The following is an 18,723-nucleotide window of genomic DNA, read 5'->3' as shown; positions in this document are numbered from 1 at the left end:
CATTGGACTAAAATAAAGATCAATTTGTTGAAGTACTGGTCAAACTAGACTAAAGCAATATTACAAAAAATATCTGAGAAATAGCGGTTCAAGTTGTATATCAGTAAAGTTTGAAAGTGAGTACTTCTTGACAATTGAAACTGTCATGTCACTGCTGTTAAAAGCACATTTTTTGATAAGTAGACTTGAATTCTTCCAAAGAGCACGTTTTCCAACACTTAAAAGTTTGTATTGGCACAATAACAGTCTCGGTATGGATATTCTTTCATTAAAAAAAAAAAAAAACTTGCCTCATGTAGAATTAAATTTTAGTAGGGGATTTGAATGCAATATTGAGTCCAGATTCCACAATGGTGCCGCCAAGGTTTTGACATAATACATATAAAACCTTATGAAACAAACATCACATTTATTACAGACAGAACAACATAAATTTCACATGAAAATAAGTGTTTCAGGCTTTAAAATTATATGAATGGACAAAAAAAAAGCTTTTTCATACACTCAAATGACAGCACAAGCCAAGGGAGAAATATTTGCCCTTTAAAAAATATCTGAGGCTTGTTGATCAATTTTGACTCGTTTTGTAAACTGTTGAATCGCTTTGTTTTTCCAAGGGGTCTTCGCTTAAGACGTTGTTGTATATATCACGACAAGCATTGCATCATTGGGTTGTGCACATTCTTAATGAAATATAGGTTGCTGAGTAGCTTGATGAGTTGCTGCTTGAGAGAGGATCCGATGTGCTCTATTGTTGACAGACACTGAAGTTAATGATATTTTGCTCAGTAGCACGGAATCCATCAAGATAAGACAAGGACCTACTACAAAACCGTGCCACACCGCAAGCTTTTAAAATTGCTCGCCAACTAGTGAAAGGCCATCCTGCTGACGGTGCCAATCAGTTGTGCGGCTCCTTTTTTTCCTACCACAGGTTTGTATCATAATTCACGTCGACTACATGATGCGGCTTTTTCATCTTTGAGCTCACACGTGCACATCAGCCAAGCCACAGCTGACGCCAGAGATGGAGCTACTGCAGGCAAAGAAAACACAACACACTCACTTTCTCCCCATGCTGTCTGCTTGTGCCTACCTCCAAGCTTGAGTCTGCTTCTGATTATCCGATCATCCTTTGCGTTTGCCATCAGCTTTTCAGACCGTCAGGAGTCTTTTTTTTTTGTCTTGAAATCTGGCCCCCAACCAAAACGTATTACATAGGAGCTTGTCTAAGCCGTGTTTAATTGCCCTTGTGGCAAGCAATAGTCCAACTCATCTTGATGTATGGCCTTTTCTTTAAGGTTATGAATATTTCCACACAATTTGTAACCCACATTACGGTGACTGTATTCTGCCATATACATTCATGGTGCCAGTCATTAGAATCTGCATTCCAAGTGTCATTAAGATGCACATCATTAAAACGTTCACATTTGAATTATTCATGTGAGCCGACAGCTATTTTGCTGAATACACAACTCAGATAATCCCTGCAATCTTCCAATGTCCTCAGGGAACTAATAGAATTACATTTTCTGTAAACAAGTCCTACATGTGGTTTTACTTATCTGTAGTACCCAACAGTCACAAATTATATCACTGCTGCCTGATGGAATCTTTTACAGTATACAGGTGGTTGTAGTTTACCAATATTTGATGATCACTGCATCCCGTGTACCCTCATAGATTGACCTACAACATCATGCTTTTGTCTTCCGTGAATCTTTGTTTAAATAAATATCATATATTTAAAGCACCAGTCAAATGATTGCCACCCCCTTCAATTCAGTTTTTTTTTTTTCATTCGGTAAACATGTCTTGAATGGTAGATTCATGGTTAAGGACCCTGTATTGCGCTATTTTAACAGTTTACAAGAAAATGTGTTATTTTTAAATAGTTTTAATTTTAACAGTTAATTAGGAAATGTGCAATTCCTGAAGAAATTGCGTGTGAAGGTGTAAGTGCTGAAGGGAGAGGTTTTGAATGGTGAAATGACGGTGAATGTTGGAATGGGTAGAATCTGTGAAGAAATGTGAATATTACAAATGTTTGAATAGGCCAAATAATGTAGAAGATACAATGGGAAATCTGAAAAAAGTGGAAATTGTGTGGGTATTCAAATTGCAAAACCATAAATTAATAGGTGAAAGGAAGTGTATGGCAGTGGAAAGAACAATCTTTAATATATAAAGAAGGAACTGTTTGAAAAGGCAAAATAATGTAAAAGATAGAAGGGAAAAACTGAAAAAAGTAGAAATTCCAATGGGAAGCCCTCCCATTGGAAATTAATTTTGAATTATTAAAAAGGTGAAACATATGGAATTATGGGAATATATTGGAAATGATGAATTACTGGAATGATGGCAATGATCCCTGAGGCAAGATGAATGAGCTAAATATTGAAAATGTGAAATGTGAAAGCTGTAAGTATGAAATGTAAAATCACTCAATGTATTCTTGAGTATTGGTATCTAACAAATGAAGCATCACAACATTTTTACTCTAATTAGTTATACCATTATTTAACATTTTATGTAGCTGACTTTTTCAACTCTTTATACTCACATACTGTACAGTGATCCCTCGCTATATTGCGCCTCGCCTATCGCCCCCTCAGTGCATAGCGGCTTTTTTTTTGTTAAAAAATAAAAAGCTATGTTGTCAGCGGCAAAGTCCAAATAAAATGAACGATGTAGAAAACATGACTAAAAATCACAGTTCAGACTTGAAATCTCGAATTTATTGCAAAAGAAATCAAGGTAAGAGATTTCCAGCGGCATGGTGAAGTTGCTCTCCTGCTCCCAAGAGCCTGCGTGTTCTTTGATCAACATGGAACTGTTTGCCCTGTCTACATAACAAAGGGAAGTTGATCTGGGATTAGGTTACAACTCCTGCCTTTATTGGTCGATGGTCGCGCCGGGAGACAATCACGCGTCTTGCAGGGCACTCAAACGTGATTTCAGGACAGAGATTGGCACTTCTATATGACACATGATTGGCTCCCGGCCCAACTATTGACCAATGAGGGCAGGAGTGTAATCTACTCCTGCCCCAACTTCTGCGTCTGGTTGAGACCAGTGCCGATCTCAAACACTCAGGCTCTTAGGAGGAGGTTTCACTGTTGTAGGAAATCACATTCCTATATTCCTTTTGTAATAAATTGGAAATTTAAGTGTAAACTGCGATTCTTAAAATGTTTGCTACAGACGTCACTTTAATTAGACTTCGGTGCAGCGCTACTATGACCACTTGATGTGCCGAAACCTATTCACTAGATTTCGTTTGTAATTAAATTGGAATTTCAAGTGTAAACTGTGACTTTTATCATGTTTTTTTGCAGCGTTCACTTTAATTTGACTTTTTGCCGCTGCTAATATGCTAACATGGACAGATGACCTTACTGTATAAAGTTAAATGATTTAAGATTTATTTCATGTACTGCAGTAATATTTGTCTGAAATATGTATTTCACACTATAAAAAATAAAAATATTCAAAAAAAAAATTAATTCGGGGTTGGGGTGGGGTCACTTAGCGCGGGGGAGTCCCGGTCCCAATTAACCTCGAAAAGTGAGGGATCACTGAATGAAAAGTGTTATTCTCCACTTATTCATAGTTTTGATAAAATCAGATTTTGAAGTCACACTATGTTTATTTAAAACTTACCGTTTGATTGGCATTCATTTCTGGACAAGTCAATTGGAGCGCATTTACAACTTAAAAAGTGGCACCAAATCCTTAAGCATTTTTTTTTTTTTTTACTAAATTGGGCTAATTTAACTACAAGTCTAGTCACAAGTCTCTAATTCAATGTTGTACTTTTTATTTGACATACAGGATTGGCCAAAAATCGATTTAAAGTTAACATACAACCATCTTTCACAGTTGCATTTTCCTGTAAAAAAAAAAAAAAAAAAGTCTATATATATATATATATATATATATATATATATATATATATATATATATATATATTTTGTATCTCTATTCGAAAAGTTTTGGGCTTGAAAATGGTTAGCGATAAATGATACTGTAAAAGTTGCTTCGTGCAATATTGCTACTCTGACGCATAAAGGGTTAAGATGAGTAAGTAGCGTAAAATCAAGGTTCAGAATTATTTTCTATACTTTATATACAGTATAGAATTTGATTGTTACGGTCTACATTTTAATCATCATGGTCATTTATTTTGACATAGTTCAAGTTTTTCTTTTAGAATAAATGTGCAAAACGTTCAACAATTCGGTTTTACTACGTGTGCATTTAAATGAAATTGATTGGTTATTGATCACACGGTCTCTCATGGTCAATTGTGAGGTAATAGAACTTTTTTTTCTGTCGTATGTTTGTTTTTGTATGGATGCAGACAACTTGTGTGACTTAAAAGGTATCATAATAGAACATTAACATTAAACATGAACGATTTTTTCTGCAAAAAGATAGGTCTATTGCATATATATATTATTTGTGTACTATTGTCTTGAACCACTTTTTGGGGAGCTAAGTTTTCTTTCTAATCGTTATCATGGGAAACAAATGTAGTCCTGCATGCGGGGCCGGCCGGCCGGCATCCTCTGTGGAACACATATGAGAGGAATGAATTAAGGCAAGTCGATGTAATAATCGTAAAAAAACAAACAAACAAAAAAAAAACACTGATGATACACTAATGGTTGCGCGCAAGCTTGGGCGCGTACGGGTGCGCGCGCAAACACGCCTGGCGCGCACACGCTCATACCTGGGGATTTTACAGCGGAATACATCATCGCCCAGACCAGAAGCTCGCAGGAGCCGTGTCGCTAGCGTCATGGATGGGCGGTACGCTGACTGCGAACGGAGGGTGTTTTCCAGCTTTAAAAGAACCAGAGACTGCCCCTCTGACAAAGCCTCTCTGCGTCATCGACCTGGGGAGACTCTTGGAGACCTTCAATGGGCACACGGCAGAATAACTCACCTCAGCCACACTAGCTTCTTGAGCAGCGCGCACCTCCTCATTCACTCAGCTGGCACTCACACGGTGTGCAATATTCACCACGTTAATAATCCAAATCATTAACGTTACTCCAAAGTGGTATTTCATCCGTGATCAAGCGTGCTTTTTTTTTTTTTGATACTTTGTTGCTCATACAGACTCTCAGCCGGAGAAAGTTGTGCAGCATCGCTTGTTGAATGCAGGATTCGCAGCCAGAGCGCCTCTCACAAGTTCAGCTTTGAAGCTCCAGCCAGCGGAGTCGGAACTCCACCAGTTCAGTCGCTGCGATGAAGTCTGCAGAAGAAGGTAACCCTTTCCCCAATATGTCAGCTAGCTATATGTTAATAGCAGGATTTGCATGTACCAACGCAAAATGATGCAATTATCCATGCAATAAAATGTGGTGACATGTCTTAGTGACAAGCAAATGAATAGTTTACAGTGTGCTCAAGTACATCATAATTAAGACTTTATTGTGCAAGATAGCTCTGTATTGTGAAACTGGTTAATAGAACATGAATTTGTTAAGACAAGCATTTATTGTAATATATTACTCAGCATGGGCATCATCTCTCCCGTTAGTTGTCTGCAGCAGGTGTTTAAAGTTTCTCAGCTTCACGAACATTTTTTTTAGCAGGTTACATGCACTTAACCTTAGAGAAACCCAACTAAGCGTCCTTTGTATGTACAGTATAAACAGAAATATCAGTGCTGATAATCTGCACTGGGAGATCTGAGGTCAGTGTTACAAATTTACTACTTTGCTTCTGCTTGTGTAATTTTTCAGCCTGGTTTTGAATTGCAAGTTGTGTTGTCTCTTTTATTCATGATTAATGTTGCAAAATTTCATTGGGTACACCAAAAGTCGTTGATAGCCTGCCTTGTGTGGTTTCCAGTGCTGATGTCACTGGCTTTGCGGATTTGGGATTTCATTTCATCTTTGATATTTCAGATGAACGGGTGCGGGTTTTATTACTATTCATTTTGGCCTCGAGTCTTATAATTGGTAACAGATGTTTGTGAGCGTGTGTGTGAGCCAGAGAGGCATAGAATTGTGATGTGTCCGTTTAGGGATGCGGAGTAGCTTGCTTGGCAGGGAGTCATGCTTAACCACTCACAGCCTCAGCGAGATGCCGAAGTCTGCTTTATTATCACACAACTTTACAAGTCCGTCGCACAGCGCTAAAAAAACAGAAAATTGCACTCAGGCTGTGTAGTGAATGCGGGCCCAGGACATAACTTCAGAAGATTTAGTTGACTTCTGTGGGCAACCACCTATCTGTCCCTGAGGTCCTGTCAGTCTTACCCCACTGTAGACCACAAGCCCTGTGGATAAATATATTCATTCTTTAGGCATGCATGCTTGGTTGTGATACGAGTGCTTTAAAACCAACTGCATAACTGGTCACATTTGTGGAGGGTGGTAGATACTCTAGGTCGCATTATGTGTATGTTTCTTTTGGTTTTTTTTAATGAAATTTAAATTCATGGTAGAGTAGGTTCTGTAGACTGATTTTTTTTTGTAATCTGGAAGATGAAACTTTAAGAGGACGCATGATCAAATAAATCAGGAAGGGCAAAAAACCACATTAGGTGAAGTACAGAGTGGCAAATGCAGCTGATCTGTACAAAAAGAAGAAAAAAAAACACAGCAATGTAACTCAGGCTTGAAGTAAGGAGGTGTGTCACACTGGGTGGAGCGGGCAGACACAGTATGTCATCTGTTGGGCTGGAGAAGAGCATACACCAGTAAAGAAAAGCATCAGAGAAGATAAAGCTGGGGCACACTTTTAGAAAAGTAGAGATGAGTTTCCAACAAGAAGAGCAAGAATTTGATTTTAGTTATATGTTTGAGCACAGCCAGTGTGTGTATCAATCTCAACGAGGTGAGTAATGAAAATGCATTTTTTTCTTTATGCAATGTATTTTGGAAGCATTGAAAAAAAAATGTGGCATTGCAGTAATTAATATTTTTAGGTATAGAATGACAAAATATGGTAATTGTTATGCAATATTTGTCCTTTTAAATCAAAGAAAGATATACACTATTTTTTATCTCCGCTTTTGAGAGAAAGTGCAACTTTTCCGAAGAACCGAATTACTATCCAGACTATTACGATATTACTTCACTTATGCCATTGCATATGTGGGATAGTAGCCTTGGGCAAAGCACAGCACATTATCATCTGTGAAACAAACTCCTTTTTTGTGATCACCAACCCTTACAGGATGTGGTGTGTGACATATATCATGAAAAGTGGAGTGTTGCGGTGAACAAATATAACAGAGGGGAATGCCCTCGATTGACGGTGACTGAATGGTGTGCGGCATATTCTTTGAGCGTTTACCCTCATTGACAATGTTAATACAAGACAGACATGAAGTTTACTACTGTGGATACAACAGCAGCTGGTTGACAGAGGAGGCAAACCTACAAGGGTTTCGGGTCTCTGTGTGTTGTCTGTTGTTGTTTATCTTGCGCGCTCTTGTGCTTGCGCCTCAGAGTACGAGTGTGTTATGCTGCAACAGCCACTCTGACTTAATCATAAGCTCAGAGCGAAGCGAGTGCTGTCAGATTTCCACAGGGGAGGGCCTAATTCACTCAGTGAGTGATGCAATCAATCAAATAAAGCATCCATCAGTCTGCTGCTGGATGGATTCCTGTAGTGTGCATTTGACGGCAAGGAGTGCCAAACAAAATCTTAAATGAACTTAGCCTGCAAACAGGCTGGCTGTGCAACTTGGGACTATGGATGAGCCACATATACAGTAACTGCTTTGAAATCATTGCTAAGCTTCTCCAGATGTTCATAGAATAAAGAAAGGAGTCAGTCTGTCGCTGGTAAGATTCATGTAGGGGTATTGTTTGCACATGTAATCATAGCTAATTATTGCTACAGTATAATGACTTTGGGTACCTTAATCTGTTGGGCACACATGGTTTCTATGTTGAAAATGTGCTTGTTTAATTTCAGATGCATTCAGCTACACGCCAAATGTTACCCTTTCTCTTCCCCTTGGGATGGGTAACCCATGTCTGGCCTCGCAGTACCACACCTTACAATCCAGCCCGGTTATCTCTGTTACGTCCTGCCATCAGACAGGCTACAACTTCCAAAATGACAACCATGTAGCATCAAGTTACTACCTACCGCATGGCCTGAGACCAAACGGGGCTCCAGCCCTGGAAAGCCCGCGCATTGAAATCACTGCCTACAGCCAGTGCCCTGAGGATCAAGTAGAAGAAAGAAACGGTGATGACCACATCATCAAAAGAGGCGTTAACTCGATTGTGACACTAACACTGCCCAATGCAGATGGCTACCGTGATCCCAGCTGCCTCAGTCCTGCGAGCAGCATTTCTTCACGCAGCTGTAACTCAGAAGCATCCTCTTTTGAGTCTGGCTTTTACAACTATGACAACTCCCTCCAGAATTCCCCCTGGCAGTCTCCCTGCGTGTCCCCCAAAGGACCATCTGCGTTTATGTCCTGCCCACATGCCAGTGGCCCTGCAGTTTCCCCTCACAATTCGCCCTCCACATCCCCGCAGATCGGAGCAGTGGCTGAGGAAGGCTGGCCAGCTCAGCCGCGTGACTCCAGGCCTAACTCACCTTCCCTCACTGGCGGTGGATGCAACAATATCAGCATTGCTGGCGTGGGGAAGAGAAAGTACAGCTCCAATGACACTCCCTACCACCAGACTTCCTGTTCACCCCAGCAATCTGGTACCCCTTCCCCACATGGCTCCCCTAGAGTCAGTGTCACAGATGAGAACTGGCTTGCCAATGCCAACCAGTACACCAACTCCGCGATTGTGGCTGCTATCAATGCTCTGACCACAGATGGGGTCGTAGACATGGGAGAAGGGATCCCCATCAAGACGCGCAAGATGGTCGATCATTCACCCTCCATGAGCCTCAAGGTGGAGCCCAGTGGAGAGGAGCTCAGTCGCGAGGGAGAGATTAGTCCCGAGGACTACCCTACCCGCCTGGTTTTAAAGAAGGAGAACTACTGCGGAGGGTTCCTGGAGGTGCCCCAGCATCCCTATTCTTGGTCTAAACCAAAGCATTACCTCAGGTAGGTAGCTCATGTCAGGCAGACTAAAAAAAAAAAAGACAGATGAATACATTTGGCTTTTAAAACAAAAACAGATGATAAATCTGGGATGAAAAAAAGTTATTAAATATACTGTGGGGTTTTTTTTGTGAAACATTTTAAAAAACACATTGATGTGCCTTCACCCAAATCTGTTTTGTGATTCAATATTTTCCTGATTGAATATAAATAAAAAGGGACAAATGAAATCCAACATTGCAGTACAGCTAAGTACAGCACCATGTGTGAATGATTCCATCCAAATACATATTTATTTATTTTTTATCAGCAAGATACATGATTTTGAAATTTAAATTATGTCCCTCAAGACATCATTTTCCATGCCAATACCACAACTTCCTGTCGGAAATAAAGTGTTTGATTAAGATAGTGAGCAACAGGAAGTAACAGTGACAAGCCTGGCTGAAGTGGAAATAGTCTGTGGGTTAATCAGTCGTCTCTGCTGCGGTCTGTCGCGCCATCAGGCCATCTAGTTTTGTAGCCACGGTGATGTCATGCTCCAACTGGACAGATAAAGTCTTGTGGTGGGAAATCAGTTCGTTTTGGGTCAACAAACAGTGTGCAAGTTCCACAAATCTGCCAGAGGTTGGTTTCAGTTGGGCCCCCCTTCAGGTCAAGGGATCTGGATTTACTATTGTCTTCTCCATGTTTGTTTTGGTTAAAATATCACTGCGGTGATCGCATGGGAAGCGCTTGCTCGCTCCAACAATGATGTTGAAGGAGGTCAGTTGTAACTTCAAGCTGCAGATATCATGATCCAATGCGGTAAGTAATAGTGAGCCCATTCTTACGTTATAGTCCGGTAGTTGAGTGCAACTTTGTATTTTTCGTCTATCAAACAACACTGTATCAGTGGAGCTGGCAAGACCGCGTGTATTTGTAGGGTTTTCATTTGGAGATTCTAATTGTCCCGTCCACTTTGGTGCTTGTTAATACCAATTTAAAGCAAGGCCACAAGATTTTGTCTCAGACTTGTATGAAAGAACTGGAGCCTTTGGAAAAAAAATCAAATTTCAAATAGTTTCATTGAATGAAAGTGAGGGTGATAAAGAAATGTAAAGACTTGCAGTCTTGTTTCACATTTTTTTCAAAATAGATAAGGTAAATGTTTTTACCTCTGTGCTGGATTTCCTGAAATAATCTCATATATTAAGACTATTTCAGAAGTTATGCCAATGTAAATCTATAATGTCCAATATCATTGCAGCCCATCCCTGCCTGCACTTGACTGGCAGCTTCCATCCTGCTCTGGCCCATACAGTTTACAGATTGAGTTACAACCAAAGTCTCATCACAGGGCCCACTATGAGACTGAAGGGAGTCGTGGGGCAGTCAAGGCTCTTTCAGGAGGCCACCCAGTTGTCCAGGTATGCTGATTAAAACATTTTTGAACAGGTTAACTGGTTCCGTTTTGAATGTAATATTACAGTATAAAACAAGTCGGGACAAACTCATTCCGTCTCTGTTTAGAATGTGAGGTACATAACATTTGGATGTTGTTACAAAGTAATATGAAATTATTCTCCATGATATGCAGTTTTGGGGATCCAATACTGCTTCTTTTCACATGGTTGCCATAACTTTGTTCATGTTGGCCTGATTTCCCATAAAGGCTCATATGAGACCTTGTGACAAATAAAGTGTCTAGTGAGTTGGCATTGAATGGAAGAATTTGGCAGAAGTTACAGCAGTGTGAATGTTGTCAACTTGAAACCCCTAGTTTTGAGAAAAATGCATTCAACGTTTTTTGATACGTTGACCTTTCAGATGTCCATATAGCAACCAATACCAGGTTTTTAGCTAACGGCTTTACCTTGTCTTCAAATATCCCGCGAATAGCGAGGGTCCACTATAAAGGTGTCAAAAGGGCAATCTACATTTATTGTATTCTGTTTGAATTCAATTTCAATCAGATTCAATCTACTGCTGTATGTGACTCTTGGCGTCAAGTGACTCGTACTTACTTGTTCACTGTTGTTCTTTGCAAACACTGTCAGAGAACGCTAGTAGAATGATCCCTTGCTACTTCTGCCTCATGGATTGAAATAACGGATGGGGTAATCGGAAAAAAAAAAAAAAACTGTTGTCTGCATGCCAGACAGACAAGGTAACTATAAATGCACTTGCCACAGACGTGGACCTACTGCATTATACATATTTTCTTAATTCTTGAATTATTAAACTTTATAGAGTAACTAACAATTACCTCTTTCCATCCTTTGAAGTCTGGCAGCAGCCGCGGTCATATTAGCGGTGCCCGGAAGTCTAATTAAAGTCAAATCTGTAGATAATCAAATATGAGACAACAATGAGAGTTTACACATGAAATACTTGTACCAATTAATTATAAATGAAATCTAGGTAAGAGATTTCCAACAGTCCGGTGAAGGTCGTAGCCCCTCCTCTATCCTGGCAAAAGCGATCCAGAGCAAAAGCCTGTGTGTTTTACCATTGAGACCCGCACGTCCACGTCTGTATAACAAGCGGAAGTTGGGGCGGGAGTAGATTACAACTCCTGCCCTCATTGGTCGATGATGCGCTGGGAGCCAATCGCATATATTATAGAAACGGCAACCTCCCTCTTGAACTCAAGTTTGTAGTGTCCTGCAAGACCCTCAAACTTGATTTTATCGCACCATCGACCAATTAGGGCAGGACTTGTAATCTACTCTAATGGATACGGCCCAATGGCCACATAAACAACCGATGAGAATACAGATGAGAAAGCTCACGGTTCCAATTGGATCACGCATTTGAGGCACGGATCAACTCATTTTTCATACCAGCCCAAAAAAGAACAAGAAAACATGAATATTTTATAGAACACAATTTTTCAAATGAATAAATAAAAACATCTGAAAATGTCAAATATAGCTGTTAATTTCATATATTAATTTTATATAAATATTAAATTGTGAAAATATAATTTTATATAATTTTAAAAATGTAATAATTTTGTTTTTTGTCAAATAGACACCAAAGAGAATATTTGGTCACTAAATATTTGGGGAAAATTGACCCAGTTTGTTACGCAATTTGCAATTTTTATTTTGTAAACTTCAGTATGGCTGAAAAGTAATATTTGTTGTCATGTGATAAGTTGGTGAACAAAAAGGGCCGCAAACATTTGCAATGATGGTCCTTGGGAAATTTGATTTCCAAAAAGGGGTCCCTGACTCCAAAAAGTTTGTGTGAAAGAGTTGCGAAGCGAATGTGCTATGTGAATTCAAAATGCAGACTTTCCGGGAACACATTTTGAGACCGGACATACACATAACGTCATGATGCAAATAGACATGATTTCCGCTTCTCACTTTCTACTGTCAATAAAAACACATTACCGGTATTTTCATTTAACATAGAAATAAATTAATCGGTATTCTCTTCTCCAGGGGTGAGACACTTTGTCCCCCCTCACCATTGGAATGACCCTAAGCATGTCTAGAACAGAATCCCAAACCAATGACCTGTTGAAAGGAGGTAACGCAAATGTCTTCTTTACATGACAACTTATATGGGTTAGGAAAGGCGTAATTTAAGGGTCTTGTTCAGGTTCTTGGAAATTTGAATACGAGCTTATTCTGGTTAGTGCGCTTGTTTACATGGCATTTAAAATATATGAGCAATATTTTAGGTTATGAAAGGGTTACTGAGTGCATGTAAACGTAGCCAATTCCCAACTCTGTGATGGAGGCTCTGATAAAGGGCGATTATTCACAGAATTTTCAGGGAGTGCTTTACTCTTCTGGTTTTATTGAATGTGTCCTCAGTTGTGTTGTTGTAACCATGAAGGATGGGACATGTCATATTCCCCAGTGCCCTGTGGTAATGAGTGGCAGGCGGTGAATGGGTGAGGTGCAGTCAAGGAGAATAAGTCAATAATGACACAGGGGCAAGGGTGTAGGAAGCAGCCGAGGAAGTGTGTGCGCTAAAGACAGAGTAGAAAGAATGAGAAGGAGCAGAGGGAATCAGCGCAGCTGGGGCTTGGTTCGGCTGCCTCTGGAGATGCTCTGTATCCTGCTGATTAGGGCTTTGGTGGCCCTGAGGTTGGCTGAGCGTGGTGCGAGTTGTAGAGGCAGGGAGGACTTTTGTGGTAAAGAGTCACAATCACAGTGCCCTTCGGACACCCTCCCTCTCTATGCTTCATTGTCCCCCTCGCAGGGAGAGTTGAGAATTTCACTCCTTTTCAACTGCTCACCCTTCAAACATTTCCCAAACCTACACAAGCAGGACCCAATGCACTGAAGCTTAGTCATGCTGCTAGATACACACACTGTGAGTGGTGACATGTGTTGGAAAGCAATGAAAGGTGACAAACAGCTTGATTAAAAACATCGAGGGATACCGTGTTTGTACACTGCCCCCCAGACAGCAACAGTCATTCAAGTGGAAATGCTGAACTGCCCATTTATTGTTGTTGTAATGTCCTAAGACAGCAAGCAGGCGTGTTTAGCTGTCCTCTAAAGGGCAGTCATAAGGTCTTATGCCACGTTCAGATGGAGCGCGTCGTTTGCGCTCTATGCAAGGTGTTTTGTCGCGAGGTCAAGATGAAGTTCACTTTTCACGCAACAGTGTCACGCGAGGGGAGGGGAGTGAGCTTGCTGTGCACTTTACAGTGAATCCGGAAAGGAGAAATTGCTGAGAACCTTCACTTTTACGGCCGTGCTTCTCCCCCACAGAGCTAATATTTTCTCCGACAGCACCTTTATTCTTCATTTTTTACACTGCGTGTCCCTTTCTTTACGGCAATATTCGTCTGCCAAAAAAAAAGTTTCAATGTCGCAATCAAGTGGCCGATAACAGTGCTAAATACTGTCCTGTCAGTGCTGCACTATCGTTAGCTTAGCACAGTAACTACGGTTCAACAGCTGTTAAAAAAAGAAGCAAACGCTGCACATACCAGTTGTCCCAAGTTCTCCCTTCCGCCTTTCTACAAGCCAGGTGAGTGCTCTTGCTTGGCTCTATTTTGTATTGAAAGCTCAGCTGGCCGTGTTGGGTAGCTCCAGTGACCGCAAATCAGCCGCTATGTTTCATTCCTGCCCCCTGTGTGAGCCGTTCAACGTTCCCGAAGCTGATTGGCTGATGCGACGCGACACTCAACAAAAGTTCAAACGTTTTAACTTCTCGCGTTACGCGTAATTACGCGCCGCATGTCGCTCCATCGCGTCCATCGCGCGAACTCCCTTGACTACGATACAAAAATGTCCGCTCTCTGCGCTCCATCTGAACGCGGCATTACACAGAGCAGCATACGCATATATGATTATAGGTAATCATGTTTTTTTTGTTGTTTTCTTTGTAGGGGTACTTTTTAACACTCATTCACGGAGACATGATTGATTAAATTACTGTAATTCCACCCTTAATTTTTTTATCAAATTCTGGTATTTTGTATGTTACCATGTATAACACGCACCGACACTGGCAACAATGTAAAAACTATAACAAAAGAGAATATATCAAATGATTTGTAAACTCACCATATTTTGTACCGTTCATATTCGTAAGTTATATATTTGTTGTGAGTCAAGTTAAGTAAATCTCAGATTTCCCACACTGTGAGCGGTCAGTGAACCCCTCGCCTTTGATGTTGAATGCACTCAAAGCTGTTGGTTTTCCTTTTCCTTACAACACGGTTCAACTTCATTTGACCATAAATACCCAAAGTTGATCAGCATCTGAGTTTCACCCAGTTTATGATCGTGTGTATATGCCAGAAAAACAAAACGCAATTAATAAACGAGTCAAATAGATTACCATTTTGTGTCCTCTAACCGGTGCATTCTTAATTGTATCAGCAGGAGACATCATAACCTTTTCTTCTCGGTTTTAGTAATATTCCTGTGTGTGAATAAGGACGTTGGTTCACTTTTAATATTATTGAAAATTATGCTGTAACAACCTCAGCTAATGCGAGCTGCTGTTCGCTGCAAAAGGCACTTAATGCCAACAGCCAACTTACATCTCCCTCCTCTAGCTCGCCCCATTACGGTAATTATTTTAAGAATACAACCGATATAAAAATGCACATCTGTGCATCAAAACTAGGCTCACATCAGTCTTACTCGAATGGTGTTTAAAAAAACCCCAAAACAAAACAACTAACTAATTTTTATGTTACCGTTTATAGGACCACAGACTTCACTATTAATGGTCTGTGATAAGACGCATCCATACTTTTGGCCTTCTTTTATTTTGAGGGGAGGGGTGTCTTATGTTTGGTGAATTAGGATAATCTTTTTCTGAGTCACAATGCAACTCAATTGGATTACCATATTATAATTTTTATATTTCTTCTGAACCCGCACTCCGTCTTTTTGACTTCATTTTAATATTCATCGCCTCATGATTGTTTTTTGTTTTGTTTTTTGTTTTTTTGCGACACGGCTGTTTTTTTACTTTATTTACAGCAGTTGAGTATTGCAGCAAAGAGAGGGTCTCCAGTAATCTTTTGGCTCCTATCATAGCTTTCCATCCAAACTGTTCTTTTACCACTAATATACCAAAAGTCCTCACGATGATTTTCAAAGCTGTGCTCTGAAACCACCAGCAACCTGGTGTACCTTATTTTTTTATGACAATGCATTGAATAATGTATATTTGTCCAGAAGAAAACAATGGGGGAGGGTGTGGGGGTGGGGGGGGGGGTACGAATGTTATATGAATTGTTTTCAGTGTGACTATTGTTCAACGACTGATCTATAATGCGGGTTCTGATGAAGATGATGCAACAGCCTTCAGGCTCATATTCCATCAGGAAACGCACAGACGTTCAACAGAACCTTAGAAACAAAAGACAATAACACCTGCGGAGTATTAACCCTAACATACAGGACAATCCTGCATTTGGCTGCTTCATACAGGATAATGACAGGCCTATAGGGCTTTCTGCCGTCCTCAGTCACACATACACACAACCTCACTCACTCTCATTAAATCTAAAGCAGCAACAGACATGGTGTAATTTCAACAGGATGTGGCCATCATTCCTATTAACATGTGCGTGACTTAATACCCATCTCCTTTCCCCTGAACGTATATGTAATACACATCACATTTGCAGTATGTTTTCCAACAGTGCTACATGAAAGACTTCAAGAAACATGTGTTTGGTCCTTTGCACATGCGTTCCCACCTTGGATCCGGTATGCAATTTCTGTGCAATCTCCTAAAGAAATAATGTACCCAATGTCTAATTTCTTCCACCTTTTTTTGATGAAAACAATGGTGCCATACCATAGTGAGTGCTAAGTCATCAGTCTTTATTAGCTAAATGGGTTGTTATGCCACAAGGAAATGGTGGTTCCATAAGGAAAATCTAATAATATACTTTCTTCTGTCAAAAAGTTATATTTAAACTGCATTCAAATACATTACATAATTTTGATTTCAATTTACATAAATCAGTTTTATTTCAAAGATAGTGCTTAATTTCTAAGAAGTCGTTCCACCTTCAAGTATATCCATATGTATGAGTGTTTTTTTTCCTTGGAGAGATAGATCTTTGCAAAGAATATGCTTCATTTACAATACTCACAGGTTGATTCATATGGACAGTATTTAAAATGACGACACAAAACTCATTGCATTATACCCCCTCGAACTGAATCATGCCATATCGAATCAAATTGCAATACCTCTGAATCGCAACGAATCAGTCCACTTTCATTGCTTTCTTCGAATCGTGTGGCACAATGTGTCTCCTAAAACATGGAAAGCTGTTAGCGATTGTGCTATTGAGAAGCCTTTTTTTACTTTCGTTAAACACAGAAGGTAGTTATTGAGCAACATATGTGTGGCGTTTTTGTCTTTGAGACCATTGCACAGCTTCGATTGGCCAATCTGTTTTCTCTAGGATTAAAATAAGAAATCCAATTTGTATAGTGCTTTTCTTAACACTCAAATACTCTCAAAGATAAACACACAAACAAAGAGGGAAGTGAAAACCACACAATTGTCGTTGATGGATCTAGCCGGATGGCCCAAGTCGGAAAGTCCACCAGAGTCCCTTCCAGGGCTTGTCGCTAGTGACACCTAGCTAGGCAGGCTCAAGAAGAGGTGTTTCCACTTACTCGAGAAACAGTTAGCCCACAATGCAACACAGTTTACCACCAATGACAAGTAAAAGTATTGTAACAGGTGACTAACCTGTCAGGCCAATATATTTTTTATGGCCCAGGGGTCTCCCTGGAGTTTGGCATGTTTATTTATTTATTTTCCTCCAGGTCCTCCAAGTTCCTTCCACATTCCAAAAACATACGAGGTGGAATGAGAGAAGACTTTAAATTGCCCATACATAAGTCCATAAGCATGAAAGTGAATGGTTGTTTGTTGAATTGTGCCTAGTTAAGAGCTGTAGGAGACTCATTGTACCTAGCAATAGAAAGTCAACTGTTGGTCTCTGTAAAATTTGATAGACCACCAAGCCCTATTCCCATGATCATCTTGCTGTTTACGATGAAACATGAATAACTTTAAACTCAAGGTCAACGGTTGTTCATGACAATGCGGTGAGCTGAACGCTATATAAATATATTGTATAATGGTCCTGGAGGATTTGTGTTTGCGCAATTTATTGATCATGTCTCTCTGTCATACAACTCATAACAAAATTGTTGCAAATAATTCTTATGATATTGCAAACAATTTTCAGTATGACACCATATTTAATAATTCCATATAATGCGAATCAAGTCGGTAGTCGAAGCAGAGCATTGCAATGGTGGAGTTGTTTCAGAAAGAAGGGGAAGTTGTGTTCATCGATTAAATTGAATACAGCAAGCGCTCGTTGCATGACTGTCAGCATATGGCAGATTGTAATATTGCCGAAAAGTCTGTTCCAACTCTCCTGTTTCTCCTCCCCTTCCCCTGCCAAAGGAGGGCTTTTTTCCTCCTGCTACTGATCTTCTTTTCTCTTTCCCAAATGTCTGCGCCACGTGTACTTTTTCAAGTCATGACTGTTCTCTAGGCAGTGATGAAATCAGGAAAAGAAGTCCGCCTCTGCAGGCCTGCATAGTGTATTGACACTCAGTAAGGCTGGAACGATTTAATTCTCTAGAAGGCAATTTCAAAGCTGCACAAATATTGAACAATTGAAACGGATAATTTATGGATCTTTCTTGAAGAATTTTAAAAAAGGTTTTTGGATACAACAGTGTGTCACAAAGAGATTAATGATGGGAAATCACTAGTGGTTGCACCTTCCTCCACATTTTCAGCTTGACACCCCTCCACATTACCACAACCAATCCAGACAACACAGCTGCATCCAATTACACAATTAATGCATCACCTGCCATTTCTAAAATATTTCTAGTTGGCATATTGCTCAGTCACACTTTTGGTGTGGGTTGTACTAGCCGACAGAGGCAGAGATTGAAAACCTGCAAATAAAATCTCTGTTCAGAGGTCTAAAATCAGTATTAAGTAGAAGCAGAGGTTGGGGAAGACTTGGAACACTCATCTGGTAAAGTCTATGTAGACCATCCTCCACATTTTTGAGGGAAGCCACTGTGATAGGCCACACTCAATGCTTAAAGCACAATTTTAGAGTCTCTCCCCTTTGGGATTACTGGAACATGAAGACATTGTGCACTCTACTCCAGCAATTGAATGAGCATCACTGAGGTGTAGAA

General features: G+C 40.1%; 1 protein-coding gene across 1 annotated transcript in view; it reads left to right on the top strand.

The window, feature by feature from the left end:
- Positions 1-5,007: 5,007 nt before the first annotated feature.
- The window catches only part of LOC148425774 (nuclear factor of activated T-cells, cytoplasmic 1-like), a 58,725-nt gene continuing 45,009 nt past the window's right edge, over positions 5,008-18,723 (top strand). The window contains exons 1-3 of the mRNA XM_088410571.1: positions 5,008-5,278; positions 7,948-9,049; positions 10,296-10,455. Of these exons, the coding sequence (XP_088266697.1) occupies positions 5,260-5,278; positions 7,948-9,049; positions 10,296-10,455 (1,281 nt within the window). The 5' untranslated portion in view covers positions 5,008-5,259. The remainder of the gene's footprint in view (positions 5,279-7,947; positions 9,050-10,295; positions 10,456-18,723) is intronic.

The sequence above is a fragment of the Hippichthys cyanospilos genome, chromosome 3 (genome assembly GCF_059441005.1).
Source record: "Hippichthys cyanospilos isolate Australia breed blue-spotted pipefish chromosome 3, RoL_Hcya_1.0, whole genome shotgun sequence".
NCBI lineage: Eukaryota > Metazoa > Chordata > Actinopteri > Syngnathiformes > Syngnathidae > Hippichthys > Hippichthys cyanospilos.
This window is presented reverse-complemented; position numbering and strand designations above follow the sequence as displayed.